Raw genomic sequence first — 24,194 nt, 5'->3', positions numbered from 1 at the left:
GAATGGGATGGTCTGGCTGATACTTGATGTGCCTCACAGGGAGTGGATGAGGGAGTCTCCTCCCGGCTTCCTGTCCCCACAAAGACATGGCAATGTACCCTCATGAGCAGCCTTATGCAGCTTTGCACTCAAAAATACTGTCTACCAGAATGCACCACAAGGAAGCAGACTGGTCAACGGACCAGAGTACAAAGCATGCAAAAATCTGCTGTAGTCAATTGGTGGATTCACAGAATTTGTGAACAGTACTGGATCCTCCTGAAAGGAATAATGGATCATCGAAGGGTATAACAAATCAGAGTCAGCATAAGAAAGTGCTCCACAACCTCATGGCAATTAAAAGGTCTGGAAAGGTTAATTCTGTAGCTTGGACCCAGAAGAAGAAGGCGTGCACCCATATGCTCCCTTGATACAGAGGAGACTGCTGAAGGTGAGAAGGTTGAGAGAACTCCTGCCTGGCAGTACGCAGTACAAGAGGGGGATACTGAGGAAGTTGGTGCCTGGGAGAAGCTGCTGTTGGGAAAGAAACTCAGACGACTGCTGGCTGAGGGAAGGCGGTACAAGCCTGGAAGGCTCAGAGAGAACAACTAAATGCTGGTGCTGACTGGATGCCCTAGGGAAAGGGGCTAACCAGCTTCTTAGCAAGGTACATGGCAAGACTGTGGGGAATTAAGTCAGAACTAGAGCCTTTCCACCTGCACCTTTGAGCGAGAAAGAAAGACTAGACTAGTAAGCAGACACATGGCAGAAGGGTAACAATATCAACTGTCTGACAAAGACCCTGATTGAAGTGGGAGAGAAACCCTTGCAAAAGCACAAAGCAAGGCTGCTTGGAAGGAGACAGTGCAAGCCTGGGTGGTACTAAAGAGAACAGTGGAAAATGGAGGCTGGCTGAATGCCCTGGAGAGAGTTGCAGAGGCAAAGCCTAGACAAACAGCTCCCAGAAAGGGACTTGAGTGAGAGCTGTGCAACTGAGGCCTTGGGAAAACCCAAACATGCAGAGGTCTGAAAGAGACCTGCTGGACAGACCTCGGGCAGTGAGAAACACCTGCAAACTAGAGGTCTATGATTAGACTGAATATGATTAGTAAGAGATAGATGCACCATACCCAGGGAGCTGCAGAAAGGCATATGTGAATGATTGGGGTGAGGTAAAGGCAGAGGAAGGCCTGCAAAGCAGTGCTACACTATAAATGTCTTAGGAACGGCCTGAGGTAAAAACACTGAAATCTAGGATTCCAAAGAGAGCAAGGGCACGTTGTGAAAGCAGGAAGACCAGACTAAAGACTAGACTGTGAATTACCCCTGCAGGGGCATTTGCAGAGAGAGCAGTTTTGTTTGCTTTCTTAAAATAGGGATTAACTTTTTGTTGGCCATCTATTGAAGACTCTTGCATTTTAGACAAGGGTAGCCAGCAGGCTAAGGTCTTGATAATATTAGGTTTTGAAATTATGTTGGACACCTGTTTGGACATTTTGTTTTAGGGTAGGATTTCCCAGGAGACATAAGGACTTTAAGAGTAGGATTGAAAGCTTCATCATTACACAGTAATCTAGGGGGCAGCCAGTGTGCTGCAAAATGACCCATCACCTTTTAGCGCCGCAACCAGGAGCAGCTCGTTGATAATGGGCAAGGGGGCTCGACTCGCCAAAACCCTTGCTCATCATGTATGATCTGTGCCAGCTCAGGAGCGCTCACTCAGCTGCTTGCTCAGTTGAGGGAGTGCTCCTGGGCGGGCTTGAACTGGCAAGGGGAAACGTTGTTTACCCCCAACTGTTCTCAACCCAGCCTTGCATTTCCGATGGGCTGTGCAAAGCTGGAACGTGTTGCTTCCCCAGCCTTGAATGGCCCATTGAAGATTCAGGATGAGGTTCTGCAGTGCAGGGTCCTGCGTCATTAGTGCTCTGGCTCCTGCTCGCGCATGAGCAGGAACCAGGAAGCGCTCCCGCGAAGAGGCTGCTGCGGAGCTTCGGAGGATCACGGTGCATGCAGGTCAGATTTGTATTTATTATGTAAAATGTGTATGATGTATGGGTGCGTGAGTGAATGCTCTATGCGTGTGAATTGTGTGAATGTGTGTACAAGTGTGTCTTTGTGCTGGGCTGGGGAGCGGGTGGGGTGGTGGTGAGGCAACAACGCATTTTTTTACTGGGGCTCTATCATAGTTGGCCAGTAAAAATGATCATCCTGTCTTTTACCAACCGCCGGTTGAAAAAAGAAAGGATGTTGTGTCATTACGTGACTGGACTGGCATTTTGAGGCAGCCAGTCTAGACATTTATTGCTGTGGCATGACATTTTATTACAAGATATCTATGACAAAGCAAGCATGTCAAGTATTTTTATTTGGCTAGACTTTCATTTTTGGGGGAGCCAGTCTAGCCCTTTCTTAATGTGGCTTGGTATTTTATTCTATGGTAAGCCAAACATGATATGATCAAGCATGTTAAATGTTATTATTTGGCTGGACTGGCATTTTGGGACAGCCAGTCTACCCATTCCTTACTGTGGCATGGCCTTTTTGTATTGGGCATTAAGGATAAAGCAAACATGATGACTGTCATTATATGTCTATTTGGACTACATTGAGCAGACAGTTTAGACATGTTTTCTCATAGTAGGTTTACTGGCATTATGTGCAAAGAAAACACTAGTATGTTATTATATAGGTATTCCGGCATATGTTGGTGCAGCCAGCATGGAAAGTAATGAGCACAGCCGGTGTGAACATGTTTTTATCCTGGCATATATTGTGGGCAAAGGCATCATGAAACTACATTGGGAAATGCTCCTGTGCACGGTTGGTGACTTGCATCTACTGCATTTTGGGATTGGAGTTACCCTACAAAACCAATTACAAACTGTTTGACTTTTTACCCCGTTTTCTTCACAGAAAGTGTGCTGTATAATGTACAATTTTTTCCCCAATATTAAAAAGCAATCCCTTGAACCCCCAATTGTTGGTTCCTTATCCCTAGCACGCTTGGTTGCCACTGGCCCCAACCTGACACTGGTTTGACTGGCAGTTCCTTAACATTCATGGTTCTGTTGCTTGTTGCTGTGTACCATTTTACAATGTACTTTTAGCATATTAAGACAGTTGATGTATATTGCTGGAAAGTAAAGTAGCACTTTAAATCAGCATCACCTCCTGTGATGACATCAGGGTTAAAGTTCACGTGCAATACTTTATGTGTAGTAACTGGGATCAAAGGTCATTAGATGAAATTGGGTAACTAATGCCGCTTCTGCTACCTTTATCATTTTGTTGGAATTGAAGTCCCTGAGTGTGCGTGAGTGTGTGTGAGGTGAGAGGAGGAATGAACACGTGCTGAAGCGTCAAGAAGGTACGACTGGAGCTAGAACCAAGTGATGATGAATGACAAACACCAGAAAGCGATCACTCTGGTATGAGCCAATGTAGGCTAACAAGGAAGTTAGTAAGACTAGGATGGGGGGCCTTAGGGTCACGACGCTTGGGCTAAGGGAAAGTCAGTGCCCCAGGGAGCATCCTCCAGAGCTTCAGTCCCAGCATACCTCTGGCGACACTCTGCTACTGAAAATCAAAAGCCAACATGTCGGCTGGCAGGATGTCTGGAACCATGTGAAAAAACTGCCCAATTTTCTCATAAACTCTGCGCTGACTACAATCTACCAAGATGTAGTGGCCCCTAGGATGGAAGCCTTACCCAGGATCCCGCAACCGTATAGCTGCAGTGATATGAGACTCAGAGAATATGTTATCTGCTGAAGAGGCTGCGAGTGAGACAGGGGAAAGACACAAAGAACATTTTGAAAGACATTCCTTTTGGTTGGTATAAAATGTTCAGACACTTTGAAGGACTGGGCATCCCGACTGTAGTTTTGGAAAAAATGCTGTTTGTCCTATTCGTGATCTTGTCTAAAAGGAGAAAAAAGATTGGGAAACTGGAGTAGATATGTCTGGGAATGGAGAGAGTGACTAACTGCTGGGAAAAGATATCCTATTTTAGTTCAGTTTCCCCTGGTTTGTCTTACCATAAGAGGCCTTTTAAAACCATTGTTTAACACTACTGAAACATTCTTATAATTGATAGAAACGTTATTCCTAAAACCGAAAGCAGATGAGTAGGATATGGCCATATTCATCCTTCAAGCCGCAGTCTATATTATTTGCAGCCTGTCTGATATGCCAGAATGGATGGTAACCCAAATACAATGAGTGCAGTTCAACTGTTAATAGTTTAGTAGAGCACATTTACCTGCCTCGTCTTCAGCAAAAGAGATGATATACTGATAGTAGTTATTGATGAGACCAGGGAACATGCATGTCTGTCCGGTCCCCATGCAGATTTCATTGTACTGCCACTCCCCAGTATTCCGATTCTCCTTCAGTGACATCAAACGCCTAAAGAAAAGAAAGCACATATCATTCAATACACTACCAAGTATTATCAGGACACGCATGTCACACTTGTATGAACAGTTTACTACATATGCAGTTAACATAATTTTCTTCCTTCTAGTGACACGGATGTATAATACGAGTGTATTGACCTTTTACTATATCAATATCTTCACGCCGGACCAATGATTGTAAGATTGTACTATTGCTGTGAAGGTAGCCGCACCAATGAGGCCATCTGCTCGGCCAGACCATGGTGTAATTGGGGACTCATTTGGCCATTGGAGGAGGCTTGAAGAGCCCCGCAAACGGTGGGTGCAATAATGTTGGTCCCTTGGCTGCACATGCATTATTTGAGTCAGTGTCCTCATAGTTCCTTTGCAGGTGACCGCTAAGGTTCTCATGGACATCCTTGCTCCCTGACTAACGCAGATGGGGAGGAGACACAAACGGGCATTTTTTGCCCCTTCACCCTATGTTAATCTGTGATGGGAACATCATTTGGAGCCAATGCAAATGAGGGGAGCACACACATACATTAAGGAACATCCTCATTGGGATACGTAGATGCTTGAACAGGCCTATGCATTAAAAATTACAGAAAGGGCCTTGATGCACTTCCTTATTACCAGGTGGTGCAGAGGCAAACTGCGTTAATCGTTGATTTCTACGACACAAGTTCATCAGGATAGCAAAAGCTAAAGACTATAGCAATGATATTCTAAACATACACAGTAAGACAAACGTTATTTTCAACACATATATTTATTCACTGTTCTTCACATATTTATTTTATTTCCATGTCCTCCAACATACAGCTATATTGAACCTTAATATATTTGACTTCAAACCATGTAGGCGGAAACAATCCATCTGAACGTATGTTTGTCCTGTCTGCTTGGTGTAACACCATACACTGGCATGCAAGAAACTGAATTTTCACTCCACAAGATAATATAAACACATTAAGGGGATCATTTTCGATGGTGCAGTGTATTAAAAAGTGAGGTGTAAAAGTGAGGTGTAATGCTTTTACTCCTCCACTTAACACTCTGACCTATTTGCATGCCTTTCCAAGGCGTAGAAGGAGCACAACACAAAGAGTTTGCATCTCTGCTTGATTTCCTCCTCCATCTTGGAAGAGCACTGTTGTTTAAGGCCTGCATGAGATTTTCATGCAGGTGTAAAACAAAAGGATTCCTATGGAATATGCCTTGCATTTACACCTAGCAAATAGCAGACCGATTCTATACGATTCCATCATAAAACAATACCTTCAAAACATAATTTGCAAGTAGCATCATATTTTTTTTTTACGAATTGCAGAGTAAAAGTGAAGAGTAAAGGCATTTTGCCTTAATTCACTCTTTAGGGTTACACCTCGCTTTGTGAATGATGAAAATTGCATGCTGGAGGTAGATCTCTGTCTTCGTCTGAGGCATCCCTCTGGAACAGCCTCTCTGCCACCTTGAAACTTGAGGAGAACCATCTCCAGTTCCGGAAGCAGCTCAAGACCTTCCTCTTCGCTTCCGCCTTTGCCCCTCTTCTCCCCTGATGATCTGATTTCTCTCTCGGCACTGTGCACCTGGCCACCCTCTGTTCATCGGGCCCAGGTACCTGCTCACCCTGCCTCCGTCCTGCACTGCCTCCGGGCCACCCCTTGCACTGGGGTCTGTATCTGTATCCATACAGTCCCCACCCACTTTTCTTCTGTACTTATCAGATGCACCCTATCTGACTAACCTAGCACTATGCCACTTGTTGGCTGCACTACCTCTGTTTATCGCCTTTATTTATTTATTTATTTTACTTATTATTTATTCTGTTCTCTCCTCTGTTCCACACTTACCCCCTTGTTTCCTTTCCCATGCACTTGCGCGCTCTTAATGTCTTTGCCTGGTCGCGCTCAGAAACACCTGTGTATGAGCGCAATATAAATAAAATATAATTTCATTTCATTTCAGGGCAACCAAAAGCATGTAAGTGCAAATGTTGGAGGGCCCCTGCATGTAATATTCATTTTTTACAAAATTGCCCCCCCAAGTTTCCCGCAACAGATACGAGAAATACAGAAGAAGTGATGAGCGGAATTAGACTACGTCATTGAGAGCATTGTCTACCCTGGTGTACTAATCACTAATAAATATAATCGCAGATTAATACAAAATTACATCAACTGAGCTTACAAATATATTTCACAGCATCAAAAGCTTTATGCAAAAAAGCAGTTGGTTTTTCGATACACTCCCTACAACTCCATTATCTCTCAAGCCGTAGACACCATTGCCCCACTATCTCCAAGGAAAGCGAAAACCATAAAACAAACCAACTTTTGGTTCTCACCGGAACCCCTCCAGCTGCGGACAAAAAAAAGGTCAGCCCTATCAGCCTGGCAAAGCAACCCAAGCGATACCACCAAACTGGCATTCACAAATATGTCCAAACAATACAAACCCGCCATCATCTCAGCCAAAGCCAACTCCTTCAACTCCAGGATATCCAACGCAAAGTCTGCCTCCAGAGAAATCTTCGCCATCTTCAAAGAATTCGAAACACCCACCCCCACACCCAATACCGTCACCACAGACAAAGACTGGTGCGACAAAATCCAGGATGCCATGCTCAACAAATTAAACACCATACAAGAAAAAATCATCAGCCACCAAAAAGCACTAAAACAACAACTATCAGACTTACAACAAAAAGGCACCAGCAGTAATACCACCATTCTCATTCCAAGAAATGAAAGAACAGGACGTCCTAGCTATACTCAACTCGATCAAGCTCTCCAACTGTAAAGGCGACGCCTGCCCTGCTCAGGTCATCAAAGACAGCGCTCTGGCACTGGTACCTTTCGTCACCGCCTTCATCAATGCATCCTTTAAATCCAACCTAGTACCCTGCTGCCTAAAAGAAGCCTGGGTGCGCCCGTAGCTGAAGAAACCCACACTGGATCCAAAAACACCAGGGAACTACAGACCCATCACCACGATACCCTTCCTACTGAAAATCCTGGATAAAGCAGCATACCTTCAAGTCCAGAAATATCTGGACACCCATCACCTACTTGGTCTCCGAAAGTCAGGCTTTCGCCCCAACCACGGCACAGAGACCGCCCTCCTGGGCCTCAAGAACCAAATAGATGACCTCAGGGACGCAGGCAAACCCGCCCTCTTACTACTTCTTGACATATCCGCGGCATTCGACCTGGTTGACCACGACACCCTTTGCCGCCATCTCACAACTGCCGGCAACTTCTCACCCAACGCCAGGGCATGGATCTCCTCCTTCCTTAGCGGTAGAGTAATGAAGGTCTTTTAAGACCAGGCCTGCGCACAACCCCACCTAATCAAATGTGGAGTTCCACAAGGATCCTGCATTCCACCCACCCTGTACAACCTCTTCACAAGGTCACTATTCAACTATCTAGATACCATGGGCATCACATACACCAATTACGCCGACGACACGGAGGTCCTTAATCCTCTTACGGGAGACTACGATGTGGATCTGACAACCCTCAACAACATCTATGCCACCATTCAGTCTTGGATGGCGGAAAGCTGGCTCAGTATGAACAGCGAAAAGACCGAACTCCTAATCATTGGCTCTCCGAACATAATCAGAAAGATGGGTTCACAATATGACTTCTTTCTCATCGACAACACTCGTATCCCTGTATCTCAGTCAGTCAAAACACTTGGAGTCTATCTGGATTCTAATCTCACCATGACCAGACAGGTAAACGCAATATCGTCAGCAACTTCCTACCATTCAAAACGTATCACAGCCGCCAGACCTTTCCTAACGCAACAAAACTCCCTCACCATCGCCAGAGCAATCATTGGATCTCGCCTCGACTACTGCAACGCGCTTCTACTAGGCACGTCAGCAAAGAACATCAGGAAACTCCAAATAGTGCAAAACAATGCCCTGAGAGCAGCCACAGGCATTTCCAGAAGAGAGCATATCTCGGCCACAAGGAAATCGGTCCATTGGCTTACCGTGAAGGAACGCATCCTCTTTAAAACTCTCGCACTTACTCACAAATGTCTCCATGATACCGCACCACGATACCTTGCTCAGAGATTCTCAGCACCCCCCTCGAACAGACTCATCAGAGCCAGCTACACCAACCGGCTCGCCATTCCCAAAAGCCTCAAAGCTCGAGCAGGCGGCTCAAGCTTCCCGGTGTTAGCAGCCACCAACTGGAACCTGTTCCCTCCCACAATCAGAAATATTGTATCCCACACTGCCTTCAGAAAAGCAATCAAAACACGACTATTTGTATAACTCTTACCCTTGATCTCACGCTGAGCACCTGATACTTGTAAACCATGCATTTCGATGTACCTGTCGTAACTAAGACACTTTCTTGAAACAGCGCCACAATGCCTCTGGGCTGCTAGGCGCTTTACAAATACAAAAATAAATAAATAAATACAGGGCATTATGAAATTATACAATACTTGTTTTATCCCATGTTTATTGTTTGGAATTTTAACTTGTATGGTTCAAGACATTGGCTGGCTCAAGGTATTGGAAGATAAGTTATGGCATGGCACTCTGCAAGGGAACTCCAATTGAGGCAATCCGCTTGGAATTAGGAATTAGGAATTATTTCCTTATTGACCTTATACAAGATCAAGCACAGCCTCCTGCTTATTAAAATGCGGACTAACAAATACCATACTCCATTAACAATCTTTGGCAACTATTTCCAGGATTCCTGGTTTATGCAAGAATGTATTCATCCTTGTCTAAACTTTCATAAAGAGATATTTTGATTGGCAAGGGAGTTTGGAAACGAATTATTGGCAAGCCAGAAAGGGAATTACTGATAGGCCCTATAAATGGGAATGGACTGAACATATGATTCACTTATCTACACTTAGTAATTTCAGGGAATGTTCCCAATAACAATTCCCCTATCTAATGTTCGCCAACTACTTAATTGCCACTGTAAATCGACGGCAACAAAGGTACATTCTCCTTTCACGTTTTAACCGGCTGCTGTTGTGTTTTTACCTATCCTTACTATGTGGCTATTCCCTGTATGTATGTGTGCCTGAGTCTGGAATGTTGGTAGGGAGTGTTCTGGTTGGAATGTTTGGATGTGAGTGCCTGTGTTCCGTTATTGCCAGTTGGAAACTTAAGCTTGGCACAGGGGGACCGGTGGATGCTTCCATCCTATGAACTTGTCCTGTATTATTCCCAATGTAATTACCTGTGTTCCTACGAACTCACTAAAGCTACCTAAACTAAACAAGGCTCCAGAGTGGGGATTCTCAACCCTAAACTTACATCATAACACTGGCGACGAAGATGGGATGTATTATTCCCAATGTAATTACCCTGGAGTGGTGGAGTGGAGGTTATTGGTTGCTTTATGGTGAGCATGGGATGTTCAATGGTGAGCATTTAGTAGCTCAGGCATGGTGCCTGGAGTGGAGGTTATTGGTTGCTCTATGGTGAGCATGGGATGTTCAATGGTGGTCATTTAGTAGCTCAGGCATGGTGCCTGGAGTGATGGAGTGGAGGTTATTGGTTGCTCTATGGTGAGCATGGGGTGCTCAATGGTGAGCATTTATTAGCTCAGGCATGGTCCCTGGAGTGGTGAGCAATGGGTTGCTCAATGGTGAGCATTTAGTAGCTCAGGCATGGTGCCTGGAGTGGCGGAGTAGTGTGAGATTTGGTTGCCCTATGGTGAGCATGGGATGCTCAATCGTGAGCATTTATTAGCTCAGGCATGGTGCCTGGAGTGATGGAAATAGTAGTGTGTGTTTTGGTTGCTCTATGGTGAGCATGGGATGCTCAATGGTGAGCATTCAGTAGCTCAGGCATAGTGCCTGGAGTGGTGGAGTGGAGGAAATTATATTGTGCTCAGTTGTGAGCATTTGGTTTCTCTAGAGGGTGTTTTTAGGACGCCACAATGGAGTTGAGATGGGTACGCTTTAGGCAGATAGTGGGGGTAACCCTGTAGATTGTGTTAGCACATCTTGTTGTGGGCGAATGATGACGCAGGGTTATTGTTGTGATGTCAATGGTAATGGTTGTGCATGAGATTGTGGGGCTGGTTCCCTTGTAGCGAGTTCCATAAAAGGCCTGCTATGGTTCTAGTGATTGTTTTGGAAGTGGGTTAGCTAATTAGTAGCTACTCTAAGAACTTGGTAGGGGAAAGCTTAATGCTAGGAGCAGTTTGATGGATGAGTATCTAGAAGGATAGTTTTTCATATATATATAAATATGTTAGCAATGACTGTTCCTTCTGTTTGTTCCTTTCATTGAATGGTTATGTAAGGGGGGAGATGTGTTGTGTTTTTACCTATCCTTACTATGTGGCTATTCCCTGTATGTATGTGTGCCTGAGTCTGGAATGTTGGTAGGGAGTGTTCTGGTTGGAATGTTTGGATGTGAGTGCCTGTGTTCCGTTATTGCCAATTGGAAACTTAAGCTTGGCACAGGGGGACCGGTGGATGCTTCTATCCTATGAACTTGTCCTGTATTATTCCCAATGTAATTACCTGTGTTCCTACGAACTCACTAAAGCTACCTAAACTAAACAAGGCTCCCGAGTGGGGATTCTCAACCCTAAATTTACATCATAAGAGCTGCGTTCCCCGATGATCATGGGAGGTTTGAGTAACAGCCCAAAGAATGCTGGAAAATGTTGTTTATGTCATAATGCATTAGAGTACACTCGCCACTTGCTGACTCAATGCCCTGTTTTGTTCAGGTATTACCATGAATGTGACTGGAGACAAGGTAACAGAGAAATCATAGTGGCTAAAAAAAAAAACTTACTTTGACTCTCAAAATAACACATCCAAAAACGATTCTAGAAAACCTTTTGAGATCCTCCGGGAACTGGAAAAACCCAAGGCAATGCTCCATCAGTTTACACCAATAGAGGCGGACTGTGAAGCTGTTCAGAAAGCATTTGCAGGCACGTTTGCCGGAGCCCATGCCCAAATTAAAGCCAACCTGGGTCATGATGAGTATAACAATTATTCCCAGGCTATAGAGGAGATAGGTAAGGTGGGTATCCCACCTTTCATTTTTCAAGCTATCACTAAGAAAGCTTTGGGCAAAGTCCTAAATAAAATCAGATCCACTACATGTGACAGTGAGGTTCTCCCTTCCAAAATCATCCTGGCTAATATTGAGCTCTTCCACCCTTTTTTAGTTTGTTTAATGAATGCATCTTTTAAAGACAATATAATAGCGGACTCAATGACAAATGTATCCGTGACACTGCTTATAAAAAAAACAAGATTGGATCCTAAGATTTATACGAATTACAGGCCCATTACAAATGTGCCTTTCTTGATGAAAATCGTTGATAAAATGGCTACGATTAAACTTCAAGAACATTTGTAAAGGACTGAAGTCTATCATCCTAGGCAATCGGGGTTAAGGTCTTTCCATGGCACAGAAGAACAAGTTACTTACCAAATGGTAACATTCTTTTGAATTGATTGTGTCCTCCACCATATTCCACATCTTTGACATGTAATGTCCACAGCTGTGTACTTCGGAAACTTTTTCGGCAGAGGGCGTCCTGCGTCAATGTCCCTCGAAGGCCTCCGTCGAGGGCGGCGTCACCGGATGTTATAAATAGGATGCACGGCACCCGTAGCCTCAGTTTATGTTTTTTCCTCCATAACGTGTGGAACCAATCCAATGCCTGCTTGACTGCACATAGCCTTGCGGAAACGCATAGGAAATTCTCCAGAGGGGCAGGTTGGGAGGGGGATGTGGAATACATTGGAGGAACATCCAATCGAAAGAACGTTACCAGTTGGTAAGTAACTTGTTCTTCGAATGGATTGTGTCCTCCAACGTATTCCACATCTTTGACAGACTCCCAAAGCAGTACCAGAAAATGGAGAAGGGAAAGGAATTTAGAGTACCCAATCAGACGGCAGAATAAGGAACCGCCTTACCAAAGGCCATATCTTGACCATGGATCGTATCCAGGGAATAATGTTTCACAAAGGTGTGGATAGAAGCCCATGTGGCTGCATCACAAATATTTCTATTAGGAACTCCCCGTTGTAGGGCTGTGGAAGTAGCCACGCCCCTAGTGGAATGAGCTTGCAACCCTTCAGGAGGGTCCTTACCCACCAATCGGTAACATTCAGTTATGGTGAGGATAATCCAACTGGACAAGGTCTGTTTGGTAACAGCCTGGCTCAATCGGTGTCCAGTATATCCCACAAAGAGTTGATCGTCCACTCTGACCCTGGCCATCCTAGAAATATAAAAGCTCATAGCTCTCCTTGGATCCAACCTATGGAGTCGCTCCTCTTCCTTACCAGGATGAGGAGGAGGATAGAAAGACGGAAGAACCACTTTCTGGCTTAAATGAAAGTCAGACACTACCTTAGGTAGAAAGGAAAGACGTAACCTCAGTACAACCCTATCATTGTGAAACACAATAAAAGGTGGCTTAGATGAAAGTGCCTGCAATTCACTCACTCGAGCAAGCGGAAATAACAGCAACCAAGAATACCGTCTTGAAAGACAATAATCTCAAAGGGCAAGAATGCAAAGGTTCAAACGGAGCACCCATCAGAAATTTCAAAACCAAATTCAGATCCCAAACCGGCATCTGGAAAGGGAACGGAGGGAACACATTAGTGAGCCCTTTAAGAAATTGGGAAAGCAAGGGAATCTTAAAATAAGAACATTCTTCAGACGAGCGCTTAAAGAGACAGCACCGCCAGGTAACCTTTAATGGTACCCACTTGAAGGCCCCTGTGGTCCAAAGAAAGGAAGAAAGACAAAACCAAAGGAATCGAACACTGAAAAGGATCAACATTTTGTCCCCCGCACCAGTCGCAAAACCTACACCAACGAGAACGGTACAGGGATTTTGTTGCTTGCCTCCTGGCCGAAAGCAACACCTCCATCACATCCGGGAGGTCCCAATCCTTATACCTCAACCTTTCAGATTCCAAGCGTGAAGGTTGAGAGTCCTGACCTCTGGATGGAGAGCATGAGCCCACTCGAGCGAGAGCAGATCCTCTTGGTAGGGAAGACAGCGTGGAGGGCAGATGGACATTTCTAGAAGGTCTGGGTACCATGCTCTCCTGGACCAATCCGGAGCAATGAGGATCATGTGGGATCCAAACCTCCGTAACCTCCTTAACACTTGAGGAATGACGGGGACTGGAGGAAACGCATACAGCAGTGGGAATGACCAATCCACTACGAATGCGTCTCCTAAGGCTCCTCTCGGAGGAAATTCCCTTGAGCAGAATCTCTCGCACTTCCAGTTGGCACTGGTGGCGAAGAGATCCACTTGTGGGGTTCCCCAAAGGGCGAAGATATCCAGAAGGACTTCCTGAGCCAACTCCCACTCGTGAGAGACCGTGCTCTGCCTGCTCAGAGCGTCCGCTGCCGCATTTTCCTCCCCAGCCAGATGAACTGCAGAGAGCAAAATTTCCTGCTGGATTACCCAGAACCAGAGCTGCATTGCCTCTCTGCATAACGGGAGTGACCCTACCCCCCCCCTTTTTTTGTTGAGGTAATGCATGGCCACTGTGTTGTGCGTCATGATCAGGACACTCTTCCCCTGCACAGACGGCAGAAACGCCTTCAGAGCCAGCCTGATGGCCTTCAGCTCTAACAGGTTGAAGTGGAGTTTGGACTCTGACGTAGACCAACGACCGCTGGCAGTCAAGTCTGCGGCATGAGCTTCCCATCCTGTGAGGAAAGCGTCCGTCAATACAGTCACCTCCGGCCATGGTTGCCAAAACGGCTCCCCCTTCATCAGGTTCTCCTCGTTGGCCCACCACAAAAGATCCTGGGAGACCGAGAGTGGAATCTGAATGGGATCTGACATCTTGCCTGAGAACTGAGACCACTGTATCTTGAGAACCCATTGCAGGGATCTGATCCTCAGCCTGGCCTCTGGCACCAGAAAAATGCAGAATGCCATGAGGCCGAGCAACCTTAAGAATTTGAAAGCCGGGAGACTCTGGGCATGTTGAAACTTGTCCTCCATCTGCACAATGTGATAAGCCCTCACCTTGGGAGGCGAGCACATCTCCAAGGACGTGTCCAACACAGCCCCGATGTACTGGAGCTATTGGGAAGGTGTCAGATGCGACTTCTTGAAATTGATGGAGAAGGCCAGCCTGTGGAGGGAGCGGCAGGTGAGACTGAGGTGATCCAATGCTTGCTCGGGAGAACGCACACGGATCAGCCAGTCATCCAGGTATCGGTACACGTGAATCCCCCCTCGCCTGAGATACACTGCCAGCCACCACCATTAGCTTGGTGAAGACCCTCGGTGCGGAGGTCAATCCGAATGGCAGGACCCGAAACTGAAAGTGTGAGTCGCCAGCCGCAAACCTCAAATACTTTCTGTGCTTGGGATGAATCAGCACATGAAAGTAAGCATCCTGTAGGTCCAGAGACACCAACCAATCCTGAAGTTGAAGGGCCTGGAGGACTTGAGAAAGAGTGACCACCTTGAACTTGTCCTTCCTGAGAAGTTTGTTCGACCAACGCAAGTCCAGGATGGGTCTCAATCCTCTGTCTTTCTTTGGAATAAAAAAATAAGGGGAATACCATCCCTTGTTCCTCTCCGCTACAGGCACCAATTCTATGGTGCCTTTCTCTAGCAGGGTCAAGATTTCCTGCACAAGGAGCGGATCTGGAAGCTTCAAAGAGAGATTCCCCGGTGGATTGTCGTGAGGCCGCTTTAGGAAGGGAAGGCAGTAGCCATCGGTTATGGTATCCAGAACCCACACATCCAAAGTAATAGCTCGCCATTCTTCGAGATGCTGAGGCAGTCTGCCCCCAACCGGCGAACCATGGGACATGGCCTCATGACTGTTTTGGAGCGGCTGCGGCAGAGCCTGAAGGCAAAGGGGCAGCTGCCTGAGTGGCTTTGGCACCTCTATTTCCCCGACCACCACGGGTACTTTAATGCTGACTCCTTTAACTGCCAACTCCTCTCGTTCTACCAAAGGAGGAGTAGTAACGAAAAGAACCTCCCTTCCACTGCTGTCCCCTAGGACGAAAAGGCAGAGGTTGGCGCACATCTGCTCTTAAAGATTTTGCCACAGCTTTTGAGGTCTGCAACCTCTCAAGGCTCTTGTCCGACTTGCTGCCAAACAAATGCGCGCCATCAAAGGGCATGTTCAAAAGACGGCTTTGCACATCCGGGGCAAAACCGGACTTCTGCAACCATGCAAATCTGCGTATAACAGTGCTTGCAGCCATGGACCGGCTAACACTGTCGGCCATGTCCAAACACCCGACTGAAGGGATTCACACATGGCATCCTTGCCATCTTGCACGAGAGCAAGGAACCCATCCCAACCCCATCCCTCTCTTCCCCTTCGGGAATATGCTCAGCTGCAAGAGAAACACAATTCCACAGAGTGTGCGAAAATCTTGCCAAGGTACAAGTGGAGTTGGCTGATTTCAGCGCCATTCTCCCCGCAGAAAACACCTTGCGTGCCCAAACGTTGAATCGTTTGTCGTCCCTATCAGGAGGGATGGTAGGGTATGCCACCTGCCTCGAGGAGGCCGTAGCTGCCTGAACCACCAAACTCTCGGGAGTGGGGCGAGGTGAAAGGTAGATGGGGTCGCTACCGAAAAGGCAGTATTTTTTAGTCAACGATTTGTTAACTGCCGGAAGAGATTCCGGGACCTGCCAAGCAGCTCCCATGCTTTTGTGCAAGATCAAATGAAATGGCAACACCGGGTCAGAGGACGGACCTTGATCCAAGATGTCCGTTAAGTCATCCTGAATAAAGGACTGGACCAACCAAGGTATTCAGTAACTCTAGCCATAAGTCTCCTGTACGACGACTCAGCATGAGCCCCAGGCTCAGGCCTGCCAAATTCCACCTCAGGTGAAGTGTCCAGGCCATTAGCGTCATGAAGAGTTTGTCTCAAGTCTTCCAATGGGCAATCCCCTGAAAAGACAGGAGCCCCATCAGGCTCAACAGGGTCAAGATCAAAATCTGACCTTTCCTCCTCCTCATAGATGTCATCCAGACGGAGGTAAAAGTCCTGTCTCGTAACAGCCGAGGGCCTGGAGTCCATAACAAGCCTTAAAGACTTGGAAGTAGCCTTCCTAGGAGGATCCACAGTAGCAGGGACCTCGGGTGGTAAATTTGAGCCAAAAGCCCTCGAAAGCTTCGCCGTCGAGGGCATCGACAGCTTCAGCGTCGACACGGGCGCTGACCGCACCAAGTGCTAATACGAAGGCAAAGCTTTGACATATGTATCCGACGGACACGGTGCCAACAGAGTCGACGCCGGCCTCAAGCCCTTAGCAGGTTTCTGCGCTCTCGCTGGGGACGAGGACCGAGATCTGGAAGCACGTCTCTTGCGATCATCCTGAGCCTTGTCGGAACGGGACCTCGAAGGTTCCCAATGTGGATCGCACCAAGGAAACGAACCCGAAGGCGTGCAAGCCACGGATTGAAACCGTTCCTTGACGGCTTTGTTAGAAGGCGCAGACGAACTGTGCTCTGCGATTGGAAAATCGCCAACATCTGCACCCTAAAGGCAGCCCATTCCTCCGGAGTCGAGGACTTAGTTGGACAAGCCACTTTCCTCATGGCGCCATCCTCCGAGGACGACGGGGAAGTGACCGGTGACGGCGCTTCCTAGAATGCAGAGACGAGGAGGACGAATGATGGGAACCACTCCGGGACTGAGACCCCCCGGGACTCCTTCCAACGCGGAGAGTCACCCCTCGAATCGTCAGTGGACATACCCTTGGACATGGATTTACAGCACTTGCAGGGATTTGAACCCCTACCTACCTGAAGCTTTCCGTTATGCACCCGCAAGGCCTTAGCAGTCAGCGACTGGCATTTGGAACAGTCATCGGTGTCGTGGCTCTCACCCAAGCACCACAAACAAATGCGATGCAGGTCAGTAATCGACATTTTCGACTTGCAATCCCAGCAAGTCTTGAAGCCAGACCGTGGAGTCGGAGGGGTAAAAGAAGACATATTCACGAGGAATACACGAGGCGCGCAGAGCCTCCGAAGCTAACACGTTTGCGGAAAAAACGTAACTGAGCCTACGGGCGCCGTGCGTCCTATTTATAACATCCGGTGACGTCGCCCTCGACGGAGGCCTTCGGGGGACATTGACCCGACGCCATAGAAGCAGGACGCCCTCTGCCGAAAAAGTTTCCGAAGTACACAGCTGTTGACATTACATGTCAAAGATCTGGAATACGGTGGAGAACACAATCCATTCGAAAGTGCATTACTGGACCTGCAAACTGAAATGCTGAAAATCATGGATAATAGCAAGGCGGGCTGCCAATACTATTAGATCATTCAGCAGCCTTCGACCTAGTGGACCATGATAGGCTCTTGGATAGACTCAAGGATGTTGACAATTGCTCTGGTGACACAGTCTCTTGGTTTAAAACCTTTCTTCAAAATAGAATGTCCAAAGTTGTTTGGGGAGAAGTTTGTGCTAAACCATAGTGACTAGGACACAGAGTCCCGCAGGGCGCATGCCAATCACCGGCTCTTTTTAATGTATACTGCTGTTCACTATGTGACCTCTTGACTAAACTGGGAGTGTGTTTTTCTAACTACGCTGATGACACCCAGCTCGTCATTGACCTAAGTAACGATTATGAAATTGATGTCGAGCGGATTTCTGATCAACAAATGCATCCAAAATTGGATTACAAGTAATGGCATGTGCTTGAATACTGCAAAGACAGAGCTTTTGATTTGTGGGTCGTCACAAGCACACTGAAAATTAGGAAGCAAGTACTCTGAATTTCTCATTGACAACCATTGCATTAGCACAGTTGCTAAAGTGAAAACCTTAAGGGTAGTTCTCAAAGGATCTCTGAGCTCAGATGCTCATGTGCATAATGTCACCAGCAAAACTCATTATTACTTGAGATTACTCCGGCTGGTGAAACCTTATGTTTCTGAAGCCAACTGCCCCATGCCAGTTTGTGCTTTAATCATGCCTAGGATCGATTATTGTAGCGCATGGTTAGCTGATGCAAGTAAGGGTAGTCTGGGGGAAACTTCATATTGTGCAAAACGATGCTGTACGCACCATGATAAATGTACCCAGGCACAAGCCTATATCGATCCACAGGAGAAACCTGCATTGGCTCCCCGTTGAGGCTAGAATTTGCTACAAGGTTAGCACTGTTGTACACAAATGTCTGTATGGGCATGCACCTAGATATTTAAAAGACTTAATTAATGTGTCCAAACCCAAGAGAACCACCAGTTCTACCAATGCTATACGGCTGATTGTCCCTAATAGCAAAAGGGTTAGAGGCATGGGCAGGTCCTTTGTGACACAGGCAGCTCTTGTATGGAATAATCTCCCAAAGGATCTGCGTACCGATAGCAACCGAACTACCTTTAGGAAGCGACTGAAGACAGCTTTATTTAAATAAATACATGATAGGCTTTTCTTTTCCGACAATGGTTTCGCCCCCCTCCTTTTCTGCGCCCTGATGCCTGCGGGCTCCGGCGCATTGCAAACAAACAAATAAATATATAAAATGAACATCATTGATTCCAATTAACTTTGGTGCTACATACTCTCTGGTAGATCTACTATCTTCTCTAACACAGTTTATGAATTATGGAAGCAGATCGCAATTATGTTACCACTAGATTAATCTAGAGGAAGAGAATCATGGCTGTTTCTATGGCAATGTTTTATTAACATAGGCACTGTAATGCAATTTGCGCTTATGTATTGGTACGCAATTAATTGTATTATATTTACAATATTATAGCACTAACTGTAAATACAATTTCTAATTTTGTACCTATACTCCTGTAACTTATTGTGTTTCTCTTATTTTCTTTACAGTGTTTATGGCTGAATTGTTATTACCCATACAACATCTAAATACTTCAAAAAAAATATATACGAGAAATAACAGATTCACACAATTAGAGCAGATTAAAACAATCTTCTGAAGTTAGACTAATGGAGACACATTTCTGAAGGCCCCACTGGATGATGCAAGTTTGTATTTCTGTTAATACGTGGGCAGGTTTCTCCACTTCATTTGTCACTTTCTGATTTACTATTTATGAATTAATAGTAACACTACTAACTGTATATTGTCTATGAAGAACTTAATATTCATACGCTGTTTGAATCGGGTGGTTAAATACAAATGCAGCAAATGAATAGTGACAGCACATATTTGTTAACAGGCAGTTCTACAGCAAGGCATTTAGGTGCGCAACATCAGGTGCCAGGTGCGGGGAGATGCAAGAAACAAGCGATGGCATATATCCTGCTATCTACACTTCTTGTAAACTAGCATTAACTGGAAGGCAGTCCTGTGAAGAATTTAAACTCACCCACTCATAAAATCACCAAATATGTAGAGTCCGTTTAAATTTGGAAACTCACAACCTCGATAGATGTAACCTCCTGTCACCGACTTCCCTATTTTGTGAGGGTAGGCATAAATTGGAAGCACATCACCTGCAAGTAAAAAAAAAACATTTATGGGTTCATGGTGTGATTTTAATACATGTGTACATTGTTCTGCATTTTTCTCAAGTGGTCAAATAGGATGCTGCATGAGAAATCAAAATGTACTTGGGATGGGTAACTTAAGGCATGCTAGCTCGTTGTGGACCTATAGCATATACATCTGTTCCAGGATCCCAGATGAAGAAGCAAGTCTTCCCCAACCCCCTTATAGGGGCCAGCTCAGCAAAGTCCATATCCCTAGTCTTTAAACATGAAGTGACAATGCAACATTTGCATGGGGCAGGCCAATGGATCAACCTGTTGCCTTCATAGTGGTCCGAGGCTGCCCCCACAACGCCACTTAGTGAGAAATGCATAGGTTCTGGCGTCAACATACATTCTTGTAGCCCAACGACCTGAAGTAACATCTCAAAATAGAGTAGGCTACCCCGCCTCTTCTGCAGTTGATCCCAGTTCCAGAGTTCACTTGCATGTAATCCATAAACCTCATCTTCAACCATCAAGTTATACTCAAAACATTACCATCTTAAAAGAATACATTTGATTAATTAATACAAATGCAAACAATATAAGTGCAAAATACAAAAGAGTGCAAAAAGAGCATTAAGTGCAAGGGGGTTAGTATTCATGTGAAAATCAACAAATTTGAAACTTTCTACATTTCATTTTCTGATTTTTACGTTAGGTGAAACCCTGCCACGCGGGGGAATCTACTCATCAAATTATGAATTAATTGCATGAACAATATTTTTTTACACCGCTTTGTCACCTAAGTGACTCAAAACTACAATCTAAGAAGTTCCATATAGGTGGTTATAAGGAAATCCACCCCTCCCATGTTTCCTTCTCAACTAAATTGAACAGCCTTCATCGGGACAATGTATTTCTTCAGCAACAGGCTTTATTCTCCTCACGGCTACCCCGTCGACTCAAGTTGACTTCCCACTCTGTGTGAAAAACAAGGAGGGTCTATATCAACATTTAAAATGCATTGTGAAGCGTGGCATGTGTAATACTAGTAAACTCCTAGAACGACACTAACCGTAATGTTTCGTTTCAAGATGGGGAATGTTTTCTGTTCTTGCGCATCAGTTGCATACACTGTCAGAGTGTATCCTGTTTGAAATAATCAAGACACACTCATTACTTTAGTGTATGCCCTTAACTACTTGGCATACCAAATGTATTAATCAAAAAGAGAGTTACATTCCCAAGTGGCTACTAATGGCAAAGCTTAGTTTCCAAGTGTGCAGCATTCCTAAATTCTGTGCCCGATACAATGCGGTCAATCATTTCATATTGCCTCCAATGTAGGGGTTTCCTGCCATTGATTGCTGCCAATATTCTATGATAAATCATTACAAATAGCCTACTTAGATCAGACGATGTGTACTGCATCCAGACAATATTGCCTTGATATAGTGTCTTTCATTTCTGCTGCTCGCATCCTATATCTTTTTCCCAATAATCAGAGCACTTTATGCTTGGATGCATATGGCCTCGAATACTGCGTGACTTTCAACTTAGTGTTTAAGTGTTAAACCATTTTCTCCCTGATGTCAACCAAGAAATTTGAAAACAAAAAAGAAGTTTCAAGGTGCGCCTCACATCTTCACTTGATCGTGTATAGTTTCATCGCACCATTCACCATACCCGAGGGGTTACTCTTGGTCTGCAGATCTCCTAACAGACGGACGCGACAGCCTAACTTTAACATGAGCCAATTAAACTATACACAATCAAGTTAAGCACTGGCTAACGATTAGTGTTACAGTTCGCATGAGTTATGATTACAGTATAGCCCTGGTGAAGAGCAGAGCTCAAAACATGTGGTGGCTACACAACAATTTCACTTTTATTCTTCTTAAAAACAACCAAATACATTTGCAAGTGTTTTCACTAACCAGTGCACAAAATCTCTTTTTCCAAGAAAACCTCAATGTGAGGCACACCTTGAAACTTAGTTTGTTTTTTGTTCTCATCTTTTGTTACAACTACTAAAACTCTGTATCTTTTTCAAACAGAGAGGCACTCCAAGAGTCCGCTTGTTTACCCCAAGCACATTACTTATCTTGTTTCGGCAGCACACTGAGCTATGTTCTAAATCTGATCACCCAGATCATGGTGTATCACTCTATGGCATCATCTTCGCATACGTCTGAACCATGATCTTGTACAGAGATTCACCTGGTGTTCTATCGCATCCTGCCCCCCGCAGCTTCCATTGGTTCTTGAGCCGGCGTCCTTTGTTGCGATGAAAGCAAGATGTGATAAACCCCTTCATGTGACAAACGTACGTCAGTGGACATAATGTCACACAGCGTAAGGTGACCTGTACTTCTGATTGGTACAAAATTCAAGCCTATGGCACAAGAATACCCAATAATGTAATCCTGGGAGCACAACTTTAGATGATCTCGGCACTGTTGACATGTGCCATTCATTTATTAGATAAAAACATATTCCAAAGACTGTTTTAACAAAGTTGTTTAACCCAGCCACATCTGATGGATCAAAGACTTTATTCTCAAGAAACATCATTTGTTACATAATGTTTCTATACAGACGAACAATATCACAAAAGAGACAAAGCTGAGTTACAGATAGAGCAGAACTCAATATTGATAATACAAGCGTGTTGCTGTACTCATAGAGCCTATCACGTTGAAAAGAGATCAACTTAGGAGGCTGACACTATACCCCATGGGCTATACTGCATTTAATATGTGTTGAAGTCACTCTATGAAATGAATAGGTCCCATTTAATGCTTGAGTTCAGACCATTATTCACCGTATTAGGACACTTTATCCTTTTTTTTCAACCTTTCTTAATGAGAGATCTCTATCCCCCCCTTGTTGATGGACCCTCACAGTTTGAATGAAAAAACAATCATTCACTTTATGATTCTTTAATATATAGTGTTCCAAAAGAGTTTGTCGGGAACCTTGTTCTTTATGCAATAGTGATGTTCACAAATTCTTTGTTGTACTTTGTGCTTGGTTTTGCCAATGTAGATTAAATTGCAAGGGCATTTTATGAGAACCCAAGTGCTTTTACAATTTGAGAATTCCCTGCACTCCCACCTGAGACCATACAGATCTAGTGTGTTTACGTTTTTGGCGAGTGGGAAAACTGATCAGTTACCGTTGTGAGGGATCAAGAGTAATACTTGAACATAGTGCCATGTTTGGTGTTGGATACAGACTTTTATTATCACAATGGGGTTGGGGAAATCCTACCTATCCCTAACTCTAAAAGGAGTTTTCCTGCCTTAACCAAACTAAGGACTGTCGGTGTCAGGAGGTTTTTAAAATCAAGAAAGTCCTCTGTCCTGCGTCCAAAATCCTACACTGACGCTCAGACACTAAACCTAATAGTGTAAAAAATAATAAAAGGTGAAACTAGGGATTTCTGCTAGCTGTACACCTACAGCTTCTTTCAAGAGTTCCAAACGTAAATGTCTAAAGAGCAGAAAATAAAGATCAATAAAGATCCACCAGAAAAGGGGGCATTCCTTCTGGTTGTTCGCTTGATATCTTGGAATGTTCCACAAGCTCAAGGGGGACGACTCCCCCATGAGTTTTCTCCACTCACACAAGGTTCTTTACAATATCCAGTGTCTTGCTCTCTGTATCTCGCTTGTCTTCCAAAAAGGGGTATGGTTCTTCCCTTATTACATTTTCCTTTTCCTACCCCTGATATACTCTCCTGCCAGGTTATGACAGCTTCCAAAAGGGCGATGGATCTTCCCTTATTATATTTTCCATAGATCACTCAGTGGTTTTAGCCCCTGCACCTTCTCAGTCTTTTCCTGTCCCTGGTATACTCTCTTGCCATGGTATCACGTTCCAGCTACTTGTGCCTGGTATACTCTCCTAAACAACAAACACATCCCATTAATCCGGCTTCCTCCCTTTGGGTTCTAAAACTGTCTATGACAACAAGTTATTGCATACATAAACCACCCTTTTCTCATTTAGGTAGACACACAAGGTAACTCAAAAAAATATACATATTTTAATCTTTATCACATAAAACCATAAAAATACAACCATCCTCGGTGTCTATGCTATACACCATTTCATTGAACAAAAGTGGACATTTTAACACATTATGACCTATGTGAGGTTTCACAAAATCATATTATACACAACATTTATAGTATTCCCCATTGATGAGAAGTATAGTGTGCCAACACGTGACATGTGTTTCTGGAATCTAGACCAATTTGTCCATACAACCCAATCCACTTGATGTTTGTATTCTCCTAGATCCCATCTTCAGGACACATATTCTTTGATGTAATGCAGCGATGTTA

General features: G+C 44.9%; 1 protein-coding gene across 1 annotated transcript in view; it reads right to left on the bottom strand.

The window, feature by feature from the left end:
- HHIPL1 (HHIP like 1) overlaps positions 1–24,194 on the bottom strand; it is a 472,587-nt gene that overhangs the window by 212,848 nt on the left and 235,545 nt on the right. The window contains exons 5-6 of the mRNA XM_069637428.1: positions 19,737–19,863; positions 4,241–4,386 (exon numbers count right to left, since the gene is read on the bottom strand). Of these exons, the coding sequence (XP_069493529.1) occupies positions 4,241–4,386; positions 19,737–19,863 (273 nt within the window). The remainder of the gene's footprint in view (positions 1–4,240; positions 4,387–19,736; positions 19,864–24,194) is intronic.

Source organism: Ambystoma mexicanum, chromosome 14, assembly GCF_040938575.1.
Source record: "Ambystoma mexicanum isolate Mex_15411 chromosome 14, UKY_AmexF1_1, whole genome shotgun sequence".
Classification (NCBI taxonomy): Eukaryota; Metazoa; Chordata; class Amphibia; order Caudata; family Ambystomatidae; genus Ambystoma; species Ambystoma mexicanum.
The sequence above is the reverse complement of the archived record's forward strand: the minus strand, read 5'-3'. Positions and strand labels throughout refer to the sequence as shown.